This window comes from Drosophila tropicalis, unplaced genomic scaffold (assembly GCF_018151085.1).
Source record: "Drosophila tropicalis isolate 14030-0801.00 unplaced genomic scaffold, ASM1815108v1 contig_845, whole genome shotgun sequence".
NCBI classification, from domain to species: domain Eukaryota; kingdom Metazoa; phylum Arthropoda; class Insecta; order Diptera; family Drosophilidae; genus Drosophila; species Drosophila tropicalis.
Genome location: NW_027173338.1, coordinates 6,425,252 through 6,449,890, shown reverse-complemented (window position 1 = coordinate 6,449,890; position 24,639 = coordinate 6,425,252). Strand labels below are relative to the sequence as shown.

The 24,639-nt window shown below is 37.4% G+C and overlaps 3 protein-coding genes and 1 long non-coding RNA gene across 6 annotated transcripts; 1 reads left to right on the top strand and 3 right to left on the bottom strand.

The window, feature by feature from the left end:
* Positions 1-11: 11 nt before the first annotated feature.
* On the top strand, positions 12-11,920 carry Kdm5 (Lysine demethylase 5). Of its 2 annotated transcripts, XM_068295432.1 has the most exons (6): positions 12-204; positions 393-907; positions 4,157-4,437; positions 4,563-5,798; positions 6,676-8,090; positions 8,157-11,920. In XM_068295432.1, coding segments are annotated over exons 2-6 (5,598 nt in total). In that variant the 5' UTR covers positions 12-204; positions 393-905; the 3' UTR covers positions 10,821-11,920. The 2 variants fall into 2 exon arrangements, with proteins under 2 accessions (XP_068151533.1, XP_068151532.1); XM_068295431.1 differs by lacking the exons at positions 12-204; positions 393-907; positions 4,157-4,437 and having other exon boundaries at positions 4,465-5,798.
* Positions 11,921-14,522: 2,602 nt separating this feature from the next.
* ifc (delta4-sphingolipid-FADS-like protein ifc) lies at positions 14,523-17,755 on the bottom strand. The gene is made up of 2 exons (XM_068295368.1): positions 17,108-17,755; positions 14,523-15,789 (listed from the first exon to the last, which is right to left on the bottom strand). Exons 1-2 carry the CDS (start codon positions 17,503-17,505, stop codon positions 15,222-15,224), a joined length of 966 nt encoding a protein of 321 aa, XP_068151469.1. The 5' UTR covers positions 17,506-17,755; the 3' UTR covers positions 14,523-15,221.
* Positions 17,756-18,615: 860 nt separating this feature from the next.
* On the bottom strand, positions 18,616-23,174 carry eIF4A (eukaryotic translation initiation factor 4A). Of its 2 annotated transcripts, none has more exons than XM_068294276.1 (5): positions 23,063-23,174; positions 21,536-21,762; positions 19,832-20,445; positions 19,473-19,696; positions 18,616-19,407 (listed from the first exon to the last, which is right to left on the bottom strand). In XM_068294276.1, coding segments are annotated over exons 1-5 (1,212 nt in total). In that variant the 5' UTR covers positions 23,065-23,174; the 3' UTR covers positions 18,616-19,262. The 2 variants fall into 2 exon arrangements, with proteins under 2 accessions (XP_068150377.1, XP_068150378.1); XM_068294277.1 differs by lacking the exon at positions 23,063-23,174 and adding an exon at positions 21,929-22,157.
* Positions 23,175-23,640: 466 nt separating this feature from the next.
* Positions 23,641-24,460, bottom strand: LOC137580425 (uncharacterized). The gene is made up of 2 exons (XR_011033006.1): positions 24,422-24,460; positions 23,641-23,818 (listed from the first exon to the last, which is right to left on the bottom strand). It is a non-coding gene; the product is annotated as an uncharacterized lncRNA (long non-coding RNA).
* Positions 24,461-24,639: the final 179 nt, after the last annotated feature.

Genomic DNA, 24,639 nt, shown 5'->3' with positions numbered 1-24,639 from the left:
TGTTAGTTAACAGCAGAGCAGTTGGAGTGAAAAGAAATCTAACAAAAATAAATACATATAAAATTTACGAGAAAAAAGGAAAAATTAGAAGAAAATCCAAGTGCAAGTGCTGCGTGTGTTCGGGTGGAAAACTGATGAGCAATTTTCAACAAGTGCACGTATTTCCACAGCGTGCAAGTTAAATAGTTCTTACCTATGACGACAGTAAGTTTTTCTTCAGCCTGTACAAGTGTAAGAGTGTGTGTAAGTGGTGTGTCTGCCTATGTATGCGAAAGCATGTGTGAGTGCGGTGTGTGCGTGAGTGTATGAGATTTGCTGATGGCTGAAAAAAAAGATTGTTTAATTAGCAAACGAAATATGGAATAAAATGCAAACATAAATTTGAAATTTAGAAAAGTTGCCTGAAATCGAAACCAAAGAAGAGGTGAAATAAACGAGTGTGAGAGAGAAAAGATCCCAACCGAAAGGCAAACAACCCCCCCGCATTTTAATCAAAAGAAAAGACAAAAAAAATGTTTGTATGTGTTGGCAGCGCAGTCTACAAATTAAGTAAATTCGTTTAAAAGAAAATAAAAGTGATTGAAAAATGTAATATTTAAAAAGAAATTTACAAAAAAAATTCTCAATAACTGGTGTCGGAAAGGTTAACCACCAATCGAAAGGAGGGGTGATACGAAAAAAAGGAAAAGAGAAAAACTGTAAAGTGCGTTGCGTCGCTGCTTTGGGTCGCCATCATAGCAGAGCAGTTACAGTTGACGCAGGCAGCGGCAGCAGCATTTAAACTCCTTTTTTGAAAATATTGTGATCACACACACACACACTCGCACACATGTGGAAAATAAAAAGAGAAAATTTAACAAACTAAATTGAAACGTTTCATCGAGTTGAAGCCAAACAAAATAAAAATGTTAGTATATTTATTTGTTACAAAAAATTTTTGCCATATTGCACACGTTTTGTTGTTGGGCTGCAATTAATTTCGTGTCTAAGTATTATGTATGTACATACATATACATACAGTTGTATATATATGTAAGTGTATGTGTGTTTGTAAGTTTAACCAGATTTTTTGGATATTTTATTTTATGGCTCAAGAAAACAAATTTATCTGAAATGCGAGAGAAAACTAAAATATATAATATATGTATGTATGTATTATATACATATATGTATACGTGTATGTACCTGTGTATGTATGTATGTTGTCTATGGGCCCCCGTGTAAGCTAAAGTGCGTGTATATGTATGTGTGTTCGTGTGTGTAAAAATTATATAAAAGAAGCTTTCGGCTTAGGCTTTAGTTTTATTTTTCACAATCGCGATCAATAAAGTAAAATAAATCAACTTTTTCCGTATCCTTTTGTGTGTAATATTTTTTAAACATATGTGTGTATAAAAGGATGGATGAATGTGTGTGTGTGTGTGTGTGCATATTAATTAATCAATCAATAATTGCAGTTTCATAATTAATTAAACGGGAAAAACTACAAAACAACAAAAAACGCAGCATGCGGCTTCTCTGTTGACGTCGTCGTCGTCCTCCTCCGCCTCATGTACTTTGTGCTCTCACTTGATACATACAAAAAAAAAAAAAAAAAAATACATACATATACATATGTATGTATGTAAGTACATATCAAACGGTACTCAACTCGCTCTAGGAGAGCGATCAAGCTATTGTATGGAAACAGTGGAAGGGTCTGTGGGAGGTTAGATGCTATACTCCCCCACCCATTTCACATTTTACTCCCTTTTGCTATTCGCATTTTCGTGTTGGGTGGTGGTGGTGCGCCCCACATTTCTACATAAGAGTTTATACATATAAATATATGTATGTGTGTGTGTTTGTGTGTGTGCGTGCGTTACAACAACCACCAAAGCAAAGCTCTTTTTTGACAGCAGCAGCGGCTTCCTTTTGTCTAGCAGCTGAACGAGAAACGTATGAAAAAAAGACATAAAATTAAAACCTTAACCGGAAGTTCAAGTAAGAAATGAAGCCGGTTGAACCTTTTCGGTTTTCCAATATGGCGGCATTTCCGTTTATTATTCAGCTATTTCACAACACTAATAACAATTGCATCGACCAACTAAATGAAAAGGCTTCAAATACTTCCAGGACAAATATTTTGTTGTTGGTCGCTAAGTTATACATACACAAAAAGAGAAGTGCATGGCGAAGGAGGGATGGGAGAGGTAGTGCTCCACTTTTTATGCAACAAATTCGCTTAAGCCCTTGAAAAAGGGGTTAAGCAATATATATTCCATAAAACTTATTTATTTGTTCTACGATCTCGTAGTAGACTTTGGTCACACTAGAGCCTTATAAAAAGTGTTCAAAGTGTTCTTGGCCATAGTTTTGACTGATAATGCTAGAGGGAACTACTTATATAAATACATACAAATGTCTCTCTTTCTCTTACTCCCTGTCTTTGTCCCTCTGCATGTGTTTGTGTATGTCTGTCTGTCTGTGTGCGGACAACCCCAACTTGTACACTTCAATCTATAAAATGTTTGTTTACCTGCCTTTATATATACGTATAACCTTTTTTTTTTTTTTGCCTAGGCTAGGGCGACAGTTAATTGTGTGAGTGTGTGTGTTAGTTCGTGTGTTTGTGTGCGTGTGTATCTATCTATCTGATGATTTTCTACAACAATTACAATTGGTGCCTATTAACATTTATGCCTATCGAACCAAAATGCAAAAACCGTGAAAAAATGTATGTGCTGCAGTTGTGAGAGACGTGGACTGAGACAAGCCCTCAAATATAGAGAATGCACCAAGATTTAAAATTCTCTATACTAAAATCAAAATCCATACAAATGTATGCAGTGAAAACTGATGTATATATAAATACATAAACGTATATCCATATGCAAGAGAAATGCACACAAATATGTATAAACTACCTTTGTGATTTGACTGTGACATTTCAAACAATGTTGAAATTCAATAAGCAAATAATTTTTAATAAAGACGCATTTTTAGATAGTGATAGAGCAAAATTTTTCTACGAAAGAAAACCTTTTCCCCTTTATTAAAAGTACTTATATTAACTGAGTGCAAATATAACATCAAATAATTTCTATAAAGAAAGTCCGAAATCTTTTCTGTGTTTGTGACATTTTACTTAAAAATGTTTTCTTTCGGTTCACTTGTAATTGTTTATTTTGTTCACTTGCTCATTTCACTGCTCATTTTGTTCAGTTACTCAATATATTATTTACTTATTTGGTTTCTTGCCATAAAAATATTAATATTTTTAATTAGAATAACTTGTTCTGTTTTAAATAATGTGTATAGTAATAAAAAAACAAGCTGAAGAAATCAATTTTGATGTCAATAAAAAAATCAAATAGCCAATTTTAGGAAATCCCAAATTAAAACAATTAATTAATATTTCTCAAGAGAGAAATTTATTGGAAATTTCATTTATAACAATTCTTTCAATGTAAAATAATTTTCTTGGTTGGGAGAAACGTTGAAAACAAAAAATCCGTTCAGAATTACTGGCTGTATCTTTGTTGCAAGTTCAAAAAGGTTTTAACGTTTGAATTACATAACGAGAACATGGCCTCACATAAAAAAAAGTCATATCTCATGAAGTATTCCGAATTTTAAAAAACCAAGAATACCCCCTAAATCAAATACTCGGTCAATTAGAAAAATCGATGATAATTAATCTTTAATCATCTCCTTAAATTATTAAATCCAAGATCAACTTGATCTCTAAAAAAATTATCAATTTCACTATTAAAATCTATACCTAGGAAGGACAGTGTATTTCAGCTTTATATTTTAATAAAAATAATTTTTTTTTTTTGTTGTATCAATCACTGCTATTGATGAAAGTTATTTTTGTCACAATCGAAAAAAAAAGTTGATTTTTGTATCCTCAATCATGCTGGAAAAAAGATATGATGTTGGCGAATTCTTCACCACATATAAGTAATTTGTTTTTATTCATGGAGATTTTCGTGATAAATGCTACAAGAATTTCTCATTTCATTTTTCACTATATACATATAAGTAACAAATTTTTTCAACGATTGATTTGATTTAAGTGATAATCAACTTTTGATTGTTGTTTCTTTGTTTTGACTTTAAACTTAACTAAAATCTCAATACTTCTTCTCTCTTTTATATTTTTCTCTCGCAGGAAATTTAAAAAGCAAACAAATTCGGCGTATAATTTAAGCGAAATGTCCGCCAAAACTGAGGCGGACAATGTAAGTAGTGCCACATCTGGTGGCAGCGGCAGTGGAACAGGAGCCGGAGGCTCAACATCCTCAAATGGTACGGCAACGCCAGCGCGACGTCTAAGGACACGAAATTCGACTGGAAGTGGCACAGCCAGCGGTAGTGAATCAGCTAAAAAAACATCATCATCGTCATCAGCATCTATAACCAATTCCAATTCCAATGATGATCATCACCATCATGCATCTGCACCCTCAAATATTAGTGGATCTACTCAATCGACAACTGCCGCGTCTACTGTTCCTTTAACAGGAGCGGCAACGGGGGGACTACATCTTCCTCTTCGTCATTGACTGGACAAGGACAACCTACTCCTGTTATTCCGGCTGCCACTGAACGTCCTATGCCCAGCGTGCCGATGAATCATGCCAGCAGCAGTGTATCTGCCACTAGAAAATATCACAATAGTTGCCCACATCCACCGACACCAATGCATAAGAAGATCTTGCATACACAACCGCATAGCACAAATAAATTTGATCAGAATAAGAATGAGGAATTCCATTTTGATACTCCACCCGAATGCCCTGTATTCCGGCCTACTGCCGAGGAATTTAAGAACCCCTTGGCCTATATAAGTAAAATTCGTTCCATAGCCGAGAAATGTGGCATTGCCAAGATTCTGCCGCCTGACAAATGGTCGCCGCCATTTGCCGTCGATGTGGACAAATTGCGTTTTGTGCCCCGAGTGCAAAGACTCAACGAATTGGAGGCCAAGACGCGTGTTAAACTCAATTTTCTCGATCAGATCGCCAAGTTTTGGGAGCTACAAGGAGCCTCACTAAAAATTCCAATGGTTGAGCGCAAGGCATTGGATTTGTATACACTACATCGGATTGTTCAGGAGGAAGGTGGCATGGAAACCGCAACCAAAGAACGCAAGTGGGCGAAGGTGGCCAACCGTATGCAATATCCATCGAGTAAGAGTGTTGGAGCCACCCTAAAGGCTCACTACGAACGCATACTACATCCGTTCGAGGTCTATACATCGGGCAAGGTATTAGGCTCGAGTGGTGGACCAACGCCGACACCGGTTAAACTCGAAGATGGTGGCACCGACTACAAGTCTCATGAGATCCTAACACGTCAACAAATCGCTCCACCCAATGAGCAGAATACCCGACGCTCCAAAAGGTTTGGAAATTCCAATGCTAGTTGTGGTCTAAAAGGATCAGCAGCAGCTGGACCTGGTGTAACCATTAAAACAGAGACAAAGGAGGATTTTAAACGAGATTTGTTGAGCAGTTTTAATGCGGTTACAGCTTCTGGAGCTGGAGGAGGAGCTGCTGGTGGTGGGGCTGGCAAAGATTCTAAAGATACCAGTGCACCAACAACTCGCGGAGCCATGCAAAAGAAGTCATCAAATGAAACACCAGCCACTGCATCTGTGGCTAATACTCCTCTAATTGATCCACTCATGAAGTACATTTGTCATATTTGCAATCGTGGTGATATTGAGGAGGCCATGCTCCTATGCGACGGCTGCGATGATAGCTATCACACATTCTGTCTATTGCCGCCATTATCCAGTATACCCAAGGGTAAGTAAAAGTCAGCAAAAGTCAAATTGTAATAAAAATAATTTGAAGACGATACCAGCATTCCTATAATAAGACGACAAAGTCTTTAACTCAAAATGTTTAAACATTTTATTCTATATAAACCAACTGGAAACTGCTCTCTTTCCCCTTTTGTTTATTTTTATATCTTGGAATTCTATATGCTGCGTGCGTCCTTAGATAAACATACAAACTAAACGAGTACAAACGATTGTATTGCTTTTGAAAACATTTTGAGAGTTAAATATTTTATTAGAATAAGAGCAAAACGCATTGCATTTCTTCTAATTTATTTGTTTTACTTTATATTTATTTATCTTATAAACAACTTGGCGGCAGCGCAACGCCAGAAAAATGTTTGGTTTTGCGGTGTGACGATTACAATTCAGTAGAATTGTTATATAATACATAATACCTGATCTTATTATCAACATGAAATGAGAAATGATAGAAAAACCATTTTAAGAATTTGATGTGTTTACAAGAATGCGAAAGCATTCCACGCATTCATTAAAAATAAGAGGAAACAAGTAAAGCGTCGACTTTCATATACGCTGCACCAATTGAAATGATTATTTTGAGTTTATAATATTAAATGTAGGCGTAGTTGTTAAAGGATCAGCCAGAAGTTTGTTCCTTATAGTCTCCCAGATCTAGGCGTTTATGTCTAACAATTATTAAATTATTATTATACATGTTATTAAATGGGGTCACATTTTGTCGACTTTAATATACCATTACGGCTTCTTTTAGCATGGTACTAACAAAAAAAACACTTAATGAAATGGTTGAAATGAATTGTTGTAGCTTTTGTTTAATAATACTTTACCCCTTTCTCCGATCTTTTATTAATAAACAGGTGAATGGCTGTGTCCGCGTTGTGTGGTCGAGGAGGTGAGCAAACCGCAAGAAGCATTCGGTTTCGAGCAAGCCGAACGTGAATACACTCTCCAACAGTTTGGACAGATGGCCGATGAATTTAAGAAGGAATATTTCCGCAAACCCGTACATCTAGTGCCCACCGAGATGGTGGAAAGGGAATTCTGGCGTATTGTCTCATCGATCGATGAGGATGTCACAGTCGAATATGGAGCTGATTTACATACCATGGATCATGGTTCTGGTTTCCCTACCAAGAGTTCAGTTTATCTCTTGCCCGGGGATCAGGAGTATGCCGAGTCGAATTGGAATTTGAATAATCTCCCTTTGCTAGAGGATTCAATATTGGGACACATTAATGCAGATATCAGTGGCATGAATGCCCCATGGATGTATGTGGGCATGTGTTTTGCTGCCTTCTGTTGGCACAATGAGGATCACTGGAGTTATTCCATCAACTATTTGCATTGGGGTGAACCAAAAACCTGGTATGGTGTACCCGGTTCGTGTGCCGAACAATTTGAGGAGACAATGAAACAAGCTGCCCCAGAGTTATTTAGCTCGCAGCCCGACTTGTTGCATCAATTGGTCACCATTATGAATCCAAATATCTTGATGAATAATCGTGTGCCTGTTTATCGTACAGACCAGCATGCTGGTGAATTTGTCATCACATTTCCTCGGGCCTATCATGCTGGCTTTAATCAGGGCTATAATTTTGCCGAAGCTGTTAATTTTGCACCAGCCGATTGGCTAAAAATGGGCCGGGAATGTGTCAATCATTATTCGATGCTGCGCAGATTCTGTGTCTTTTCACACGACGAGCTGGTCTGTAAAATGGCCTTAGAGCCGGCTAAATTGACATTTGGCATAGCCACCGCCTGTTACATAGACATGGCCGAAATGGTCGATACGGAAAAGAAGCTACGCAAATCTCTGCTGGAATGGGGCGTGACCAGGGCGGAGCGTCGAGCATTCGAACTAGTTAATGACGATGAACGTCATTGTCAAGAGTGTAATACCACGTGTTTCCTCTCTGCTGTGGCCTGTGAGTGCAATGAGAAGCTAATTGTCTGTCTGCGACATTATACAGTTCTCTGTGGTTGTGCCCCAGAGAAGCACACGCTTATCTATCGCTATACTTTGGATGAGATGCCTCTGATGTTGCAAAAACTTAAAGTGAAGGCACATAGTTTTGAGCGGTGGCTATCACGTTGTCGGGATATAGTCGACGCCCATACACCGACATCGGTTACACTCTCGGAATTGCAAGAGCTATGCAAGGAAGCGGAAACAAAGAAATTTCCCTCATCTCTGCTTATAGATCGTTTAAATGCAGCTGCGATTGAGGCAGAAAAATGCGTTACAGTCATTCAGCAATTGGGCATAAATAAGGTAAGACAGAGCGAATGTCGTTTCTCCACCATTTCCTTTACTTATCACATTTCACCTCCTTTGCAGGTACGCACCCGTTCAGATCATAATCAGGAAGCAGCTCAATATAAACTTACCATGGAAGAGTTGGAACTATTTGTTCAAGAAATCGATAACCTTTGCTGTATCATTGATGAGGGAGCCTCTGTGCGTGAACTTTTAGTATTGGGCAAGCAGTTTGTGGAAAGGGCAGAAATCCAACTATCATTATCACTGGAGGCACTCGAAGAAAATGAGCTGGAGACCCTGATCAGTGAGGGAAGCTCTCTGCGCATAGAGCTGCAACAATTGGATTTATTGCAGAAACGTATAAAACAATGCAAATGGTACAAACGGTCGCAGGGACTACGCGAGACTAGCTCCAAGTTGACGTATCAGGATATTAAGAATCTATTACATATGGCAGCTGGTGAATTAGATCCCACAGATCCGTATGTGGACAAGGAGATGCGTAAGCTACAGAAAATTGGAGCCGATATCGAGGCATGGGAATCACAAGCTGCTAAATATTTCCGACGTCTAACCCAACAGCATGAACTGAGCGATATCGAACAGTTCTTGAAGTCGGCCAGCGAGATTAATGGTCAAGTCCCATCGCATGGCATACTGAAGGATGCGTTGCGGAAGGCACGTGAATGGCTGCGTTCGGTGGAACAGCTGCAACAGAATAATCATGTGACCTATTGTCATACCCTGGAGACTATGATTGAGCGGGGCCTGGGCATACCAATACAATTGGAGGAGCTAAGTCGAATGCAAGGACATTTAAATAGCGCCCATCAATGGAAAGAAAACACTGCCTGCGCTTTTCTTAAGAAAGGGACATGTTATTCGCTTCTCGAGGTGTTAATGCCTCGTGCAGATGCCGTTAACATTGATTCGGATCTCAAGCCACGGTTCCAGGATGATTTTCTGAAGGAGAAGAATCCAGCGGAAATTGTGGCCACCTTTAAAAATGCGGAGGAACAGGAGCTGGTAGACATGCGTGATCTGAGACGGCAAAATGTGACCAAGAATCCAAGAAGAGATGTCTTTTGTCTGTGCAAATCTGAATTCCGTTCGATGATGTTTAATTGTCAATTGTGTCGGGATTGGTTCCATGAGGATTGTGTTCCCCCACCACCGGTGGCAGCGTCAAATGGTCTTCTGAATGGTGGCAGCGGAGCTTCCGGAGGACCACCAAGTCGGCCAAAATGGCTTTGCCCCAGTTGTGTGCGCTCGAAGAGGCCGCGCCTGGAGACCATACTTCCACTTCTTGTCCAACTTCAGCAGCTGCCCATTCGCCTGCCCGAGGATGAAGCATTGCGTTGCTTAGCCGAGCGGGCAATGAACTGGCAGGATCGGGCTCGCAAGGCATTGAGTAGTCCGGATGTGAGTGCTGCCCAAGAAGCAATTGTGGCCCAGCAGCAGCAGCTAAAGAGACGCTCCGATGGCGGCTTGGGTAGCATTAGTAGCCCACGCAAGCCCCGACGACGGGGCAGCCTGTCCAAGGAGGCCGCCAGCGGTTCAACCGAATCCGATGCCGATGATGATGACGATGACGATGAATGCCGTCTGCGTATAGTCGAAGATGGCTTCAGCAATGACGAGGATGAATTAAATTCTGCAAGCGCTACACCCCACCCCGCCACATCCAGTACCACCAACAATGAGTCCAATTCCGATCTCCTCAAACTCCTGTCCGATAGTGAAATTGAAAATCTGTTGGACCTCATGATGGAGGGTGATCTGCTCGAAGTCTCTTTGGATGAGACGCAGGAACTGTGGCGGATTCTGGAGACTATTCCGCCCACCCAGCTCCAAGCCGAGGCTCTGAATCGGGTGGCCCAACATGTTCAACGCCAGCGGCAACAGCAAACTCATCCAACTTTAGCAACATCCTCTAGCATACACTCCGGCCCGGAAGACTCCAACGACAGTCTGTTGGTGCAGAATAGTCCTAACAGCCAAAGTGGTGGCGCGACAGGAGCGGGTAGTGGAGCAGGTGGACGCAATAAGAAACGACGTTCGAATGATGCAAGTGGCGCCAATGCGGCAGTTCCTCGCAAGAAACAAAATACACCCAAACAGACGCCCAACAAAAAGGGAGCGGCAACTGCAGCGGGACGAAAAAGTGACGCAAAGGCAACGACAACTGGTGCAGATGCTGATGCTGAGAACAAGCAGGCGAATGGTGGCAACACGACGGGAACGGGATCAACACCAACTACCACACCCACGCCGGGCTCAGCCCACAAGAAACGCAAACGAACCTCCACCAATAATAACAACAACAATAACAATCCAAATAACAACTCCAACAACAGTAGTTCGGTTGGTGCAGGAGGAGGAGGTGCTGCTGGAGCACCACCAACCACTGGTCAAAAGAAACATGCCCAGCGCAATCAACAGGCGGCCCAAGAAGATGACGAAGAGGAATGCCGAGCAGAGAATTGCCATAAGCCGACGGGACGTGAAGTCGATTGGGTGCAATGCGATGGCGGATGCAATGAATGGTTCCACATGTACTGTGTGGGTCTCAATCGTAGTCAGATCAAGGCGGATGATGATTACATCTGTATACGTTGCACCAAAACTGTCACTGTGGTGGCCACAACAACGACGACGACGACAGCGTCAGCAACAGGGGCATCGACTCCGAGCACTACGACTCCAAGCAAAGGTCAAAGAACTGCACAGTCGGCGAGGTAGAGAGAATTTGGACACCGAACCGGACACGTTGGGAACAGCCGTTTTGTGTTTTGAACACCAACCACAATTGAACACACACATATACACTCACTCACTCACACACACACACTCAGAAACCTAACTAACGGTATTTTGGGGCCAGCGTTGGGGCAACTTTCGATAAATTTGTAAACTATCGATATCGATGCACATCTGCTAGATCCGCCTACCTTAGAGTTTTAGGTAAAGTCACTTAAAAAGTTTTTGTAGTTCATTATATACATATATATATATAATTATATATAAATATATATTACTTATCAGAGAAGTAAATACACACACACACACACACAAAACAAAACAAAAGAAAGGAAAAACTTTTGATATCGTTTAAGTAAGGTAAAACTGTAAAATGCAAAGAGGTATAATATGTTTAATCCCTGCTTAAACACAGACACAACCCCTAAAATCCAAGTTTTTTACGTTCGTTAAACGTTATATATATATATATATATCTATTACATATACATATATATTCATTCTTTGTTAATTTAATTTCGCTTTTTTGTGTTCGCTTTAAGTTTTTTTTTGCGCGCCTTCATTGAATACTTTTACTTTTGTACATTTTCTTTTGTTGACTCGGCAAGCAAAATAATAATATACATTTTCCCTGCATCTATATAGACTATATTTGTTGTATAGATGTGTGTGTATAAAATATTATAATAATTATAATAGTAATCTTCCATTTTGAACGCGTGGCGCCAAGTTTTTTTTGTGTTTTAGTTCTGTTCTGTTTATTACAAAAAAAAAGGGAAGAAAAATGTCGAAAGCAAACGCAAAACTTGTTGATAAAAAAAAAAAAAAAGAATTAAAGGGTAGAAAAACCATCTAAAATAATATGCAACTAGTGCTAAGTTTATATTTAAATAACACCTTGAAAAAAAAAAAAACAAGAATAAATCTAAAGTGTATAATTTAAAATTTAGTAGGTTGATTAGAACGAACTATACACACACACACTCGCCCTTTCCTAAAAACACATACCTACAACAAAAACAACAACTTGAAAAGCGAAAAGAAAAAAAATTACAACAAAAAAAAAGAGTAAAACACAAAAAGGAAAAAAATCAGACAAAAAACACAATTTAATAAGAATAATAATAATAATGCTTAGAATTTATAGGCGAAAACAAAACACTTTGTAAAATCATTTTTTAAATGTGTATAAAATAATAATAAAAGAAACAAAAAAACAAAAATGATCGGGTCCGTGTATTATGCAAGCAGCCCGAAGTAATATAATACATATACAAATATAAATAAAGCAAAGAGAAAAGTAAGGATCCTTCCCCACTCCCGTAAGCAACTTAAGAATTAACACTTTTAGTTTGTTAAGCTGAATATGTACGATTTATTTCAACAACTTTAACCCCTCACGCGACCTCTCCCTCAAGAAACAAATATGTAATTCTATTATATAAATAAATTATATATAAATAGTATTTAAAACAAAAAAAAATATATTCTAGTTGTTTTATTTGGCAAAGGGACATTGGCACAAGAAGTTTTAATCATTCAAAATTTCTTAACAACAATTCTTCGAATTATTCATGTCCATTTGTGCGTTTTTGCTGTCTTCAGGAATAATATTTCAAGTCCGTTTTTTAAACCAAATCCCTGCTTTCCTATTAAGACTATGAAATATGATACCTAATAATAATTTTATTCAACTACCTAAAGTTATGGTCATTCTTTAGGGGTTGTATTGATAGTTTTTATCTATGCCTTAGAATCGAATTAAACGCACCTAAAATGTTCTTCGAAAGTTTCAACCTAATCTAAGTAAAGTTTCAGATTCACTACCTTTATAAGTTCTGTTTCTGTTCTGGTTTCTTTGAATTTTTCTTGACATTTTAAAAATCGGTAGGCAATATTCCTTAAAAGTTATTATCTAACTTTTTCAACCTTCTTTATAATCTAATCCATACTCTCAAAAGAGGAATCCGCTTTTATATCTTCATTCGAATTATTTTTCCAAAAGAGTCAAATTTAGTTTTGTATGTGTAAACCTGACTAACCAGCGACATTTTTCAAAAGTTGTTTGAGGGAAAACTTTTTTTGGCCCTTATTCCAAAAATATAAGTTTTAACATATCTTTTTGATAGGATAAACATTTTAAAAACCGATTTTGAATACCAAGTTTTTCAGTTTCAAAAGGTTGTTTTATTTTCAAAGAGATTACTATAAAAATAAATGAACAACAAAATTTCATTTATATTCAAGTAGTGCATTTGAATAAAAAGATAAGATTATCACTGAGGAAACTGGAATTCGGAAAAGCTTTAAATTGCATTTTTTTGCACCAAATCTCTGTTTGAATATGCTAAATTTTTTGCACTGTAATAAAAAAAGAAAGGGAGAAATAAAAGTTGCGATAACATTTAGCGGCCGGCCGGTCTACACAACCCATTGCACGTCCCATTAAAATTGGAAAATGTTGATGGGTAATCAATATATGTATGTACATATATTTATTATATAGAAAGACTACACTCCGATGGGCACGTGCGCCACGTCATGACAATAATGACGCGCAGACCAAATACATACTGTTTGGACGATTAGTCATACTGATTAGCTAATGTTTACTTTAACACAGGTGTGCTGACTTCACTGGTAATAGATAACACCTGGCAGACTAACCGATAACTGATTAACAAAGAAATTGTAAGACGTTCTAGTAACAAAACTGTTGATTGGCACTGTGATTTTTAGGTTTCTATATTTGGTAAGATATTAGAAATTGTACAGAAATAAGCTTGAAGGTTTTAAATTAATAAATTCTGGAGACAAAAATGAATGCTTTAGTTATTTTTTTAAAAGAAATTCAAATTTCTATTGCCTTTTCAAGAACAAAAGAATAAAGCCAGTTTGAAGTTAGAATCCATTTATAATACAGAAATTCCGATTGTTACTTACCTAAGCCAAAGAATTTAATAAATGGAGGCAATAAAAACTTATCCGACAAAAACTTTACTCCGAAAATAATCATTTTTATTTGGTCCGATAAAAAGGCACAATCGTAAAAATTCAACAAATTGTTTGTTGATTGCACAAATTTTTGTTTAGAAACACATTACAAATACATGACAAAAGCTGCAATTAGGATATCTTTGCTTAAAAACACAAATAATATGTATATTGAGCTTTAAAAACTATTAAAAGTCTGCCAATCTCTAAACGAACCACGATCATCATGATAATCCATAATATTAATACCAGACCAAATTCAAGCCAATTCCTTATGATAATCTGAAATATATCTGTATATGGTAAGTAAATAATCTTTCAATAATCAGAAACGCTTGATAAACTGATTAGATTTTGCAAAGAGTCATAGTCAGATTATATGTACTCTATAAGGATCTAACAAAATTGCTCAATACTAATGCCAATTCATGGTCGATAGTCTGGTAATAGAAATTCCACATATATTGTTTTGATTTGTTGGCTTTTCCCCATTCAACATGCATCAAGGTCAATTAGCCAATTGGTGGAGTGGGTAAATGATATACATATATGTATATATATGGATGCTTATCGAAATTGGACATTATCAGTTCATTAAAGGTATGTATGTATATTTATATATTAAGTGCTCCTAGATTCACATGACATGCTACATGCAATTTAAGCCAGAAAGTCAATTATTTCACTTAATTCTCGCTGTTGTTGTTGTTGTTTAATAGATTTAGCAATATTTATTTATTACAATAGGTGTGTGTGTGTGTGTATATAATGTTTCTGGTGTTATGCAATATATAGTGTAGTTGTTGTTTTTGTTTGGTTTATTCTTAGGTAACAGTTTTTCAAGAGACTATCAAAAATAGTTATTCTTGCATAAAGACAAGTCACATTCACACATACGATCATACAATCCTATTAGAAAGCATTATAAATATTTAGAAAATACTAAAGATAGATTTTTGTTTTTATATATCTGTATATATATATATATATATATAGGACAAATACACTTTACACACTAAATTTAACAGGCTTTCGAACTTATGAGGTAATAATTTTAATTAAAGCGCTCGAAAGTGACTTTTTTAAACTAAGCTCACCATCTAGCATTAATACCAGATATTGTTTTTATTTTTCTATATATGCACTGTAAAATGGTTCAAATCGAGCAGGCGGCGGCGGCGGCGGCAGCGACGGCTTTATCTAATCATTCAGTTAAGTTTTTAGTTTTGATTAGAGCAGATTGCCTTTCTCTTGTGTGGGTGTGTGTGTGTAATACATGTACATATAAGAGTGTGCTGGGGTTATTTTCCGTTTTTGTTTTTTGATTGGTTCTGAGATTACATAATGCCAGTGGAAACCGCTAGTAAAATCAAATAGGATTCCTCAATCCTAGGAATCCAAGCCGCGCTGACGTCTCTTAATTCTGGCATAGGGTCCTACATCCGGATCCATAACAAAATCATACAACACCCGAGTCCAACTCGTATGCTGTGGCATTGTCTCATAGAATTCCTTGGCTATGCGTTTTACCTCGGGCAACCGGGAACCAGGCACTGCTGGAAAGTCATGATGTTCATTGTGATAGCCCACATTGAAGGTAATCCAATTAAGTGGTCCATAATATGAGTATGTCTCGAACCCTTTGGCAAACATATAATGTTCCGATATGAAATGACCGGCCACCGGATGCAAGCCCATGGCCAAAATGGATCCAATTAGCAAATAAGCAAGTGCTTTCCATCCAACAAAGTAGACTACCAGCGCATTGAATGTCAACTGAATAATGGTGTTCACGATCTCCAGACGCGTTGGTGGCTTTGGATTAATAACCAACGGGCGGAAGATATAGAAAAATGGTTGCAAACACACCCAAATGAACTTGCCAAAGGTTGTATTAAAAAGGCGCGCCTCTAACAAGGTGGGTATGTCTGTGTCAATCACTTCGTCGCCTTGGTAACTGAAATGGAAAATGAGTAAAATATTTAAAATTAATTTTAAAGTTAATAATTAAAATAAAAAACAATTTATTGACTTTCTTTTGGCCTAAATAAATTCTCGAAAAGCTTTCGACTTATTTAAAAATATTTCTTCAGATTCAGTAGAGATCCGTGAGAGTCAAGAACTAAGTTTGAGTTAGAAGAAGTGAAACTGAAATTTAAAATCGCTTGTCTCTTAATCTATAATTAAAGATGCATAAATGATGTACTTTCCTAAAGCTTTGTTTGATAAGTAATTACTTTAAACTAATAGGTCCTTAAGCTCTGTTGTTTTGTCCAGGACCCTGTTCCTATAAACTAAGGTCTCCAGTCGAATTCGTAAAGAAAAAACAGTAAAAAGGCAAATGTCAAAGTTTTGCCAGTCGCGTTTGGCAATATTACAGGACCGGGCAATGACTAAATATAATATTGAAATTTGCAAGAATAACCATGCAAAGCTCTTCAAATCCTAAAGGATTAAAGGGTATAAAAAGGGGGATGAAAGGCAATAATTGTACGTGCTTACGTTGAACTTATTTAATATAATAAACAAGGCATTTGATTATAACTAGCTGACTAAGAGATTAGATAAACCGACGACAAAACATGCATGTATGAACTTATCACAACAACGAAAATATCAGTGGAGGGTCATACAGCCGGTGGGAGTCCCATGGGCGGTGGCATGGCAAAGAGGGAGCGTCTAGGCTAGACAAATACAGAGAAATTGTGACTCAATTGAAGGCAGTCAAAACAATAAATTAATCAAGAGCTTTTTGTTTATGGGAATTTCTAATATCATATTTCCTATGGATTTTTTTGATTTTCGTAACCCACAATTATGTTTGGCAAATATCAATAAAAAAAGATTATGAGTCAGTTTGCTGGAAGGATTAAAACACTTTTGCAGCGCTACGTGACCAATTGAGGAAAAGTCACTGGCATTTTTGAATAACTCAGGCAATCTTATCAAAGGCAATTAATGGTCAAAGAATTGTGACATCTTGCTTGCTTTTACACTCAAGTGTTTGTTGCGTTAACATAAACATTTGAGTCATTTCAAAAATAGCGCGTGTTAGTGTTGTAAAACGCCGGCCGGCCGGTCTACTAATAAGCAAGGCAAATATTGACGACTGTTGGACGAGAGGAATAAAGAGAGGGTGGGTTAGTTAGGGGGCGGCAAAGGGGAAAAGTTTTACAATTCTATGACTACGCCCCAACAGCAACAACAACAATCGACAAACACATCATATGTGTGTATATGTGCCGGCACGTAGCCTTCAAATTTTTTTTCCTCACCGATGATGTTCCAGGTGATATTTTTTGAACGATATACTCATGGGCAATCCGATGGGTAGATTACAAATGAATCCCAATATCCGATTATGCATAGGTCGGCTATGACCAAAGGCCAAATTATGTGATATCTCGTGAACAGCCAACATCAATGAATGGTTAATAATGCCGCCAAAGCAATAGGCCAATGCCACCAGCCATGTCCACGACAAGTCCTTGACAATGAACAGCGCCAGGATCTGGGTCAATACCATAGACAAGGCAATCCATTTGAAATTGGGATCGTGGCCAAAGAGTTTCTTAATTTGTGGATATTTCTCCAGTATAATTTTTCGGCGGCTGGCATGTGGTTCCTCCGTGTAGACCCATTCAAAGTCGGTTCGCGACACTTTTTGGCCCATTTTCTTTTAGTTTTGTGGTTTGATTGTCGTATGAAATTTAATATATGAACATCATCCGAGATCAAACGCAATGGAGAAAGTGAGTAATACAATTTAACGGGGGGCCTGGTACTTCTCTACTTAAAAGCAGCGCGACGGACACGACACGGACTGGCGACAACAAGTTAAATGAACGAAGTGAAAAAAAAATATATAAATTAAATCCCAAAGATAGGGCCAGTGTTGACAAATGTCAAGAAACCAAAGGGCACCCACGCTGGGCACGAAATGAAAGCAGGGCTACTCAATCAAGAATTTTTCAAGCAAAGACAAATCGTTTAAGTCACCTAAAGTAGACGCGAAATGATCTATATAAGATATAGTAAAACACACAAATTTCATTAAAAAAATTAAATTTAAACGAATACATACAGGCAAAGGCCTTTAAGTCAGTGCTATTTCTGTAACGCCTATTCTATTTATTTAAAACTATTAAGGCTTAATATAAACGAAAAGAAAAGTGCTGCAGTCAATTTGCATTGCATTTTTTAAGCCCTACCATACACGAAACCATTAAATTGAAATATTTATATTGTAAATATAAATAAGCGTCCAACCCTTAAAAAGGGTTACTTTCTAAATTAATCGATAACAATACCAACTTTCTTATATTCAAAGCAGCTCTGATGCAACAGCTGCTTACCTGAACTTTTAAAATTTCGCTGTGATTTAAATGAAACCCCTTTTATAACATTTGTTGTTGTTCGCCATTTTGTTTTTATACAATTTCTTACAATTGTTATCAGTTTTAGTGGTAGTACAATATGAAAATTTAGTATTTCAAATAATTTAATTAAAATTATTTTTAAAAAAGAAACGCATTGCGGTTGCTCTGGATGTTGCATCAAGCTGCTGCTACTGCTGTAACGACGGTTTCTAGCTGACATGTTTGCTGATTCTCCTCACGCCAGCAGCTAGAGTCGTGGGTGAAGGTGGATTTATAAGCGATTTTGTTGCTGTATATGTGTGTATATACTGGCTGGCCAAAAATGGGCGTGACCCGTCAGCGATTTATGCGTGTGTTGTAATATATATGTATATATATATATAATATAATAGTTAAACATAAAATTGTATATATGTATTTTTTTTGTATTTTTATATTTTTATCAATAGTTCTAGAAAAAGCTAAAACAATGTTGCTGCTGTTCTTATTGCTGCTTGCTGCTGGGGGGCAAACGAAAATGAATATTGTTGTTCTAATTGCTGATGCGTTCTTGTTGTTGCCCTAGCGGTTTATCAAAATTGTTTCTTTTCCTTTCCCTTTAGATAGTTGCAAAAAAGTTGTTGTTGTTGATGCTGGTTTGACGACGCAGTTTTCAAATTGATGTTACACATACAGGCGGGCGGTGGTGCAAGCGGCAAAACGACAAAGGGCATATGCACATGTATTTTTCTAGCTGTTGACAGATCTTAATGTTGTTCTTGTTCGCTGGACTCCCTCTGTTTTTTGCGGCTGGTGTTATTTTGCTTGCTGCTGCTACTCCTGCTTTCTTCTACTGCCGATTCCTTTTTTTTCTTGTCGATATTGATGATCTTTAAATAAATATTTTCAATTGATTTTTATTTGCTTGTTTAATTATTTTTCTTTTGTAAATATTTTGCGCTCGTATTATCTCCGGTTCGCTACTTCTCTCTATCTCTTTATCTTTTGTTATGAATTTCTCTTTATAGTTGTTTCAAGTTTACTTCTTTTTTTTTACGGCTGAACAAAATATTTAAATCAAATCGGCAATATTAGCAGGCATTTCCTCAATTGTTGTGTGATAGAATTGTTCAATATCCTTAAGGATTCGTCGATCTTCATCTGTGATGAAATTGATCGCAACACCCTTGCGACCGAAACGACCACCGCGACCGATTCTGGAAAGAAAAGACAGTTAATATCGATAAGCTAACCTCATACATTTGAATTTGATTATATTTACCTATGAATATAGTTCTCGCGGTTCGAGGGCAGATCATAGTTAATAACCAATGACACCTGCTGGACATCAATACCACGCGCCAGTAAATCAGTTGTAATCAGAACACGGGAAGAGCCCGAACGGAATTGTTTCATGATGACCTCACGATCACGTTGCTCCATGTCACCATGCATGGCCGAGACGGTGAAGTTGTGGTTAGACATCTCCTGGGTCAATTGATCGACCTGCAAAAAAAAAAAAAAACAAGCAATGATATATAATAGGAATGAACAGCCATATTGTTTGTAGCTATTAGTTTTCACTACTTGGGATAAGTAAATTTCTAACAATCCACCTAAAATATATGGAAGATAACCCACCTTGCGTCTGGTATTACAGAAGATGACCGATTGGGTAATGGACAGGGTGTCGTACAGATCGCACAATGTACCCAATTTCCAGTTCTCCTGCTTAACATTGACATAGAACTGCTTGATACCCTCAAGTGTCAATTCCTCCTTCTTAACCAGAATGCTGACCGGTTCACGCATAAAGCAACGGCTCACTTCAAGCACATCATGTGGCATGGTGGCAGACAACAGAATGACCTGCACATCTGGTGGCAGCATCTTGAACACATCCTGGATTTGATCCTTAAAACCGCGTGACAACATCTCATCAGCCTCATCCAGAACGAACAGTTTAATGGACTGAGTGCGAAGCACCTTACGATTGATCATGTCATAGACACGCCCAGGTGTACCAACAACCACATGGCAGCCGGATTCCAGAATGCGGGCATCCTCACGAACATTGGTGCCACCGATGCAGGCATGCGAATGCACCTTCATGTACTCACCAAGAGCCATGACCACACGCTGGATTTGGGTGGCCAATTCACGAGTTGGTGCCAAAATCAGAGCCTGACATTCGCGACTTGTCGTGTCGATTTGCTGCAGAATGGCAATCGAGAAAGTGGCAGTCTTGCCAGTACCTGTTAAATATAATATAAACATGAAGAAAACCATTTAGTATTAAAGTCGAGTTCGTTTACCCTTAATCACACATTATTAATAAACGAAATTAGAGAATTGGAATACGTGGACCCCTAGCTTGCAATGTACTGCAAAATTTTGGTTAAATTAAAGCAAAGTAGTGTTTAGAGGTTTAAAGTCCTTTGACCCTTCAAAAGTCTCGGGAAAGTTCATAATATTCTACATTTTTTTTTATAGGTAATTGCAAGACAATCCACTTAAATGTTCAATACGCATTTGGAAGATTAAAAATAATCCTTTGAGAAACATTAATTTCCTAGGTTTGAGATAAAAATTTGTAGATTGTTTCTCCTGAAACTAAAAAGGGATTTAGTACAATGCAAGTCAGCTGATTTAGAGTGATAGGATCTCTCTCTATCAACTTCTGGATATGAATTCAGTTAGCAAAATCGATTAAGTCTACCACTAAATAGTATTAGCCATTTAAATTCTTTTTAGTTAGGTGTCAGGTAGGTAAACGAGGAATTGTCAGGTTAAAGAATTCCTCATACGGAAACTCAAATCTTTAATGATCATTAACTTTCTAGGAATGCAAATTTGAGACAAAGCGACAACGAAACCAGAACCCACATTCTTTGAAATACTTTTAAATCAGCTGCTCAGGTAGAAAGCGTAAATTAAGTAGGTAACACACACATTGCTGAAATTGTAAGCCATCAACATGAAAATGCGGCTCACACATGGCGCAGCTGCAAAAACAGGGAGAGAGAGAGAAAAAGAAGAAGTACAAAATACAACACAAAAGCAACACGAAAAGTAAGGAAAACTGGCGCGCAAGCGCAAAAGACGCCATGAGAAACTCAAAAGCAAAAAAATAAAGAGTATAAAATTCTCTCTTTTGAAGACGGGAGAGTACAGATTAAGTTGCTTCTGGGACAAGAGCGAATGCACGCGGAGGAGAGGGCGGGCGGTCTTAGTCATAATCAACATCGAAACTTCTCCAACAATTATTGTCTGCTTATTTAAACAATTTATCATTTGTATACACATAAACACACACACACAGGTTCATTTTGTGTGATTACTCACCCGATTGCGCCTGGGCAATGACATCGCGACCCTTAACGCAGGGAATGATGGCGCGTTGTTGAATGGCCGATGGCTTCTCAAAACCATAACCATAGATGCCGCGCAGCAGCTCCTCGCGCAAATTCATGTCATCGAAATTGTCATAGACCTCGTGCCAGGTCGATTCGATGACACCCTCAGGGTCCATGCCAGCGGGACCATCTTGAGCTATATCACTTCGATCATCCCTATAAATGAGAGAGCCGAAAGGAAAAACGGGGAGAAGGAAAAAATGTTAAATACCACACGTATAACAAAGAGAAATTGGGGCGATTTTTCACACATCATTATATATGGAGGATTTTCTTTTCTTTTTTTTTTTTTTTGTGGTTATGGCGAATCCGCGACACTTACATTATCAACAATGAAAAATTGACTATTTAAATTTATATGCTGAATTTCGACGGCTTGTGCACCGTTCACTTAAATAATTTCTTCTTTTAGTTATGTGTATTTTCAAAAAATTAAGTTGAAACGAATAATTTGTAATTGAACGTCAAAGTTAATTCTTTTTTTTTTTTTTTTACTTTATTTGTTCTCTGTTGCACAGCACACAAACGTGTTTTAGTATTTTTCAATAAAGAAAAATGAAACGAAGGAAGAAAATTTCCTTTTATTTTGTTATGTGCTTTCTGTTCTGCGGTAGTTTTATGTCTGAAAAATCCGAATGTATTTTTTGCCGCAGTAGCAGTATGGTGTGTCCGCCCCATGGGAGAGAGAGACGACTATAGGGGTGTTTGTGTCAATGTCAGTGGTTGCAATTGTGAGAGTAGGCGAGAGAGAAAGAGTGTGAGTAACCGAGAAGAAAGCGGTAACTAGTGTTGTTAAACGTTTTTCGGAAAATGGCAAAACTTCATAGGCGTGTAGAAAAAAAAGCCGCCTTAGAGCAAGCGAGACGAAGTCATGGAGTGAGAGCAGAAAAATGTAGCAGCAACCACCACCAAATAAATGACGAATAAAGAACAAAAAAAATGATTAAATAAATTTTTGGAATTAAACAATACACACACATGTGTATAAAAGTATTATGTATGATCAGCCCCATATTATCCAAAGTCTGGTTGGTGACCCTGACAGAGATTCTGTGTTGGTATGAGACAACAGTGTATAAATAGCTGGCGGAAAACGTCATTTTGCATTTATTTATTAAATATTTTTAAGCAACCACTTTGCTCTCTTTTTTTGTCTCGCTCAGCACAGTTTTGCCCTCCCTCACGACACGACACGAAACACACACACACATCCCATCTCTCTCACTCATTGGCAGTAGCGGTGCTGTCATTCGTTTCGTTCTGCTCTGTCGTCGTCTCGTAGTCACTTGCCATTCTTTTTTTTCTTTCTCTAAAATTTGGCATTTTAGAATTTGAATTCCAATTTTATTGACCAAATCTCACTTGGATTGCCACAAAACAATATATATTCGATGCGGAATAAGGTTGCCCTTCTGTTTTTCACATTTCAGTTGATTAATTACGTGTTTATACTAACATTTTCTGATTATTATTTGGCACTTTTTATACACGTGCTGCTACTGATTTTGTTAAAACCAAGCAAAAGAGGAAGAGGAAGACAGTCCATCAGTGTGGCCAAATTATTCGATGGGAAAAATACGTATCGGAGTATGGCCACCCTTAAAGTCAGAAGAAAAATGCATTCGCACCTTGCTTTTTTAAGGTTTCTAGGAACAACAATTATCTAATAACATTTCTGTGATTTTCGAAAATCAGCTAATACAAATAATATGCAATAAAGTAAATAAACTACAATTTGCGCATTTAATTGGGTCGGTAACCCTATCTGTCAGCTGGATTGAGTCGCGCTCCCAGTATTTTCTTCCAACCAGGGCGTCGGGTTTTTCGGCGAATTGGTAAAAACGTCACGGCGAAAGGCACAAAATTTCGGCGAGACGTCAAAAAGCTACGGCGACAGTGCAAGAAATTGCGGCGAATCAGTGTTGCCAAAAATTTAGAGTCACTATAAGCTCGATTTAAGGAAAAAAAAGCTAGAATAAGCTAAATGTTAAAAAAAGGCTTTAAAAAAAGCTAACTATAAAAACACTTGGTGTATAACATTTAATATAAATTTTATTTTATTGATATATATCAAATTATATTAATGAAATTATGTCATCAATTTCATTATTTCTTTCTTCATATTTGTCAGAGCCTTTAATTAATGATAAGTACTTTACAGGTATTTCTGTAATAATTAACTCAACAATTTCCATGACGGCGTAATCCATATCTGTAAAATTAAAAGGAATATATTAAATATACACTAAATATAAATTTTTTTAAAACCAAAATAAGCTTTTTGAATTTTGAAATAAGCTACATTTCAAGCTATAAGAATTTTAACCATTTCCAAGCTATTTCATTTTGAAATAATCCAGATCTACTTAAAAAAAGCCAAAATGGCAACACTGCGGCGAATGCTCATTGTTTTTTTACCGGCCATTTTGTCGGCAGCGTGTAAAAAGTGTGAGTTGCTTTTCAAGAATTTCGGAATTTTAATTAATTACAATTAAAGATTAATAAAAGTGTGTTTATTACGAAATAATTGGTAGATTAAACATTTTGGTGAATAATATTAAGAAAATCTTAAATTTGCAAATATTTCGCGATTGTTAAAAACGACACACACACACACACACATTTTTCGCCGACGCTGTGGGAAAAGTTCAAGAGGAGTCGGAGCCGGTCAAAGAAAACGTAAAAAGTGTTGCTAATTTATTGCAAGTTGTAGATAGGAATTTATGTGTATATAATCTCCATATATACGTTTAGTATATATCTATATGTACGTGCATTAAATTAACAAAGTCTATTTTTAATATATGACAGTTACACTCAGAGCAGACCGGCCAATGTTGAGCGTTATGTTGAGTCATCCCGCTCGTTCACTCATTTGCATTAATAACGGCCGTCAACGTCATATGTATAGCCATCTCTCTCGCACACGCAGTCCAGTGGCTATAACGGCCATTGCACTCAACTCTCAAGTGTTGGAGAATGAGTCACACTCGCTCTCTTGAGTGTAGTATTCAGTTTGGTGGGCGAATATTC

What these genes read in the sequence shown, in the direction of transcription:
- ifc (XM_068295368.1), bottom strand. Translation starts at nt 17,505, where the DNA reads ATGGGCCAAAAAGTGTCGCGAACCGACTTTGAATGGGTCTACACGGAG. An exon ending in TATCACCTGGAACATCATCG is followed by an intron (nt 15,790 to 17,107) that starts GTGAGGAAAAAA and finishes TTTCCATTTCAG; the next exon opens with TTACCAAGGCGACGAAGTGA.
- Kdm5 (XM_068295432.1), top strand. An exon ending in CAATGATGATCATCACCATC is followed by an intron (nt 4,438 to 4,562) that starts ATGCATCTGCAC and finishes CTGGACAAGGAC; the next exon opens with AACCTACTCCTGTTATTCCG. An exon ending in ATTATCCAGTATACCCAAGG is followed by an intron (nt 5,799 to 6,675) that starts GTAAGTAAAAGT and finishes ATTAATAAACAG; the next exon opens with GTGAATGGCTGTGTCCGCGT.
- eIF4A (XM_068294276.1), bottom strand. An exon ending in CATTGCCCAGGCGCAATCGG is followed by an intron (nt 20,446 to 21,535) that starts GTGAGTAATCAC and finishes TATATTTAACAG; the next exon opens with GTACTGGCAAGACTGCCACT. An exon ending in TCTGTAATACCAGACGCAAG is followed by an intron (nt 19,697 to 19,831) that starts GTGGGTTATCTT and finishes TTTTTTTTGCAG; the next exon opens with GTCGATCAATTGACCCAGGA.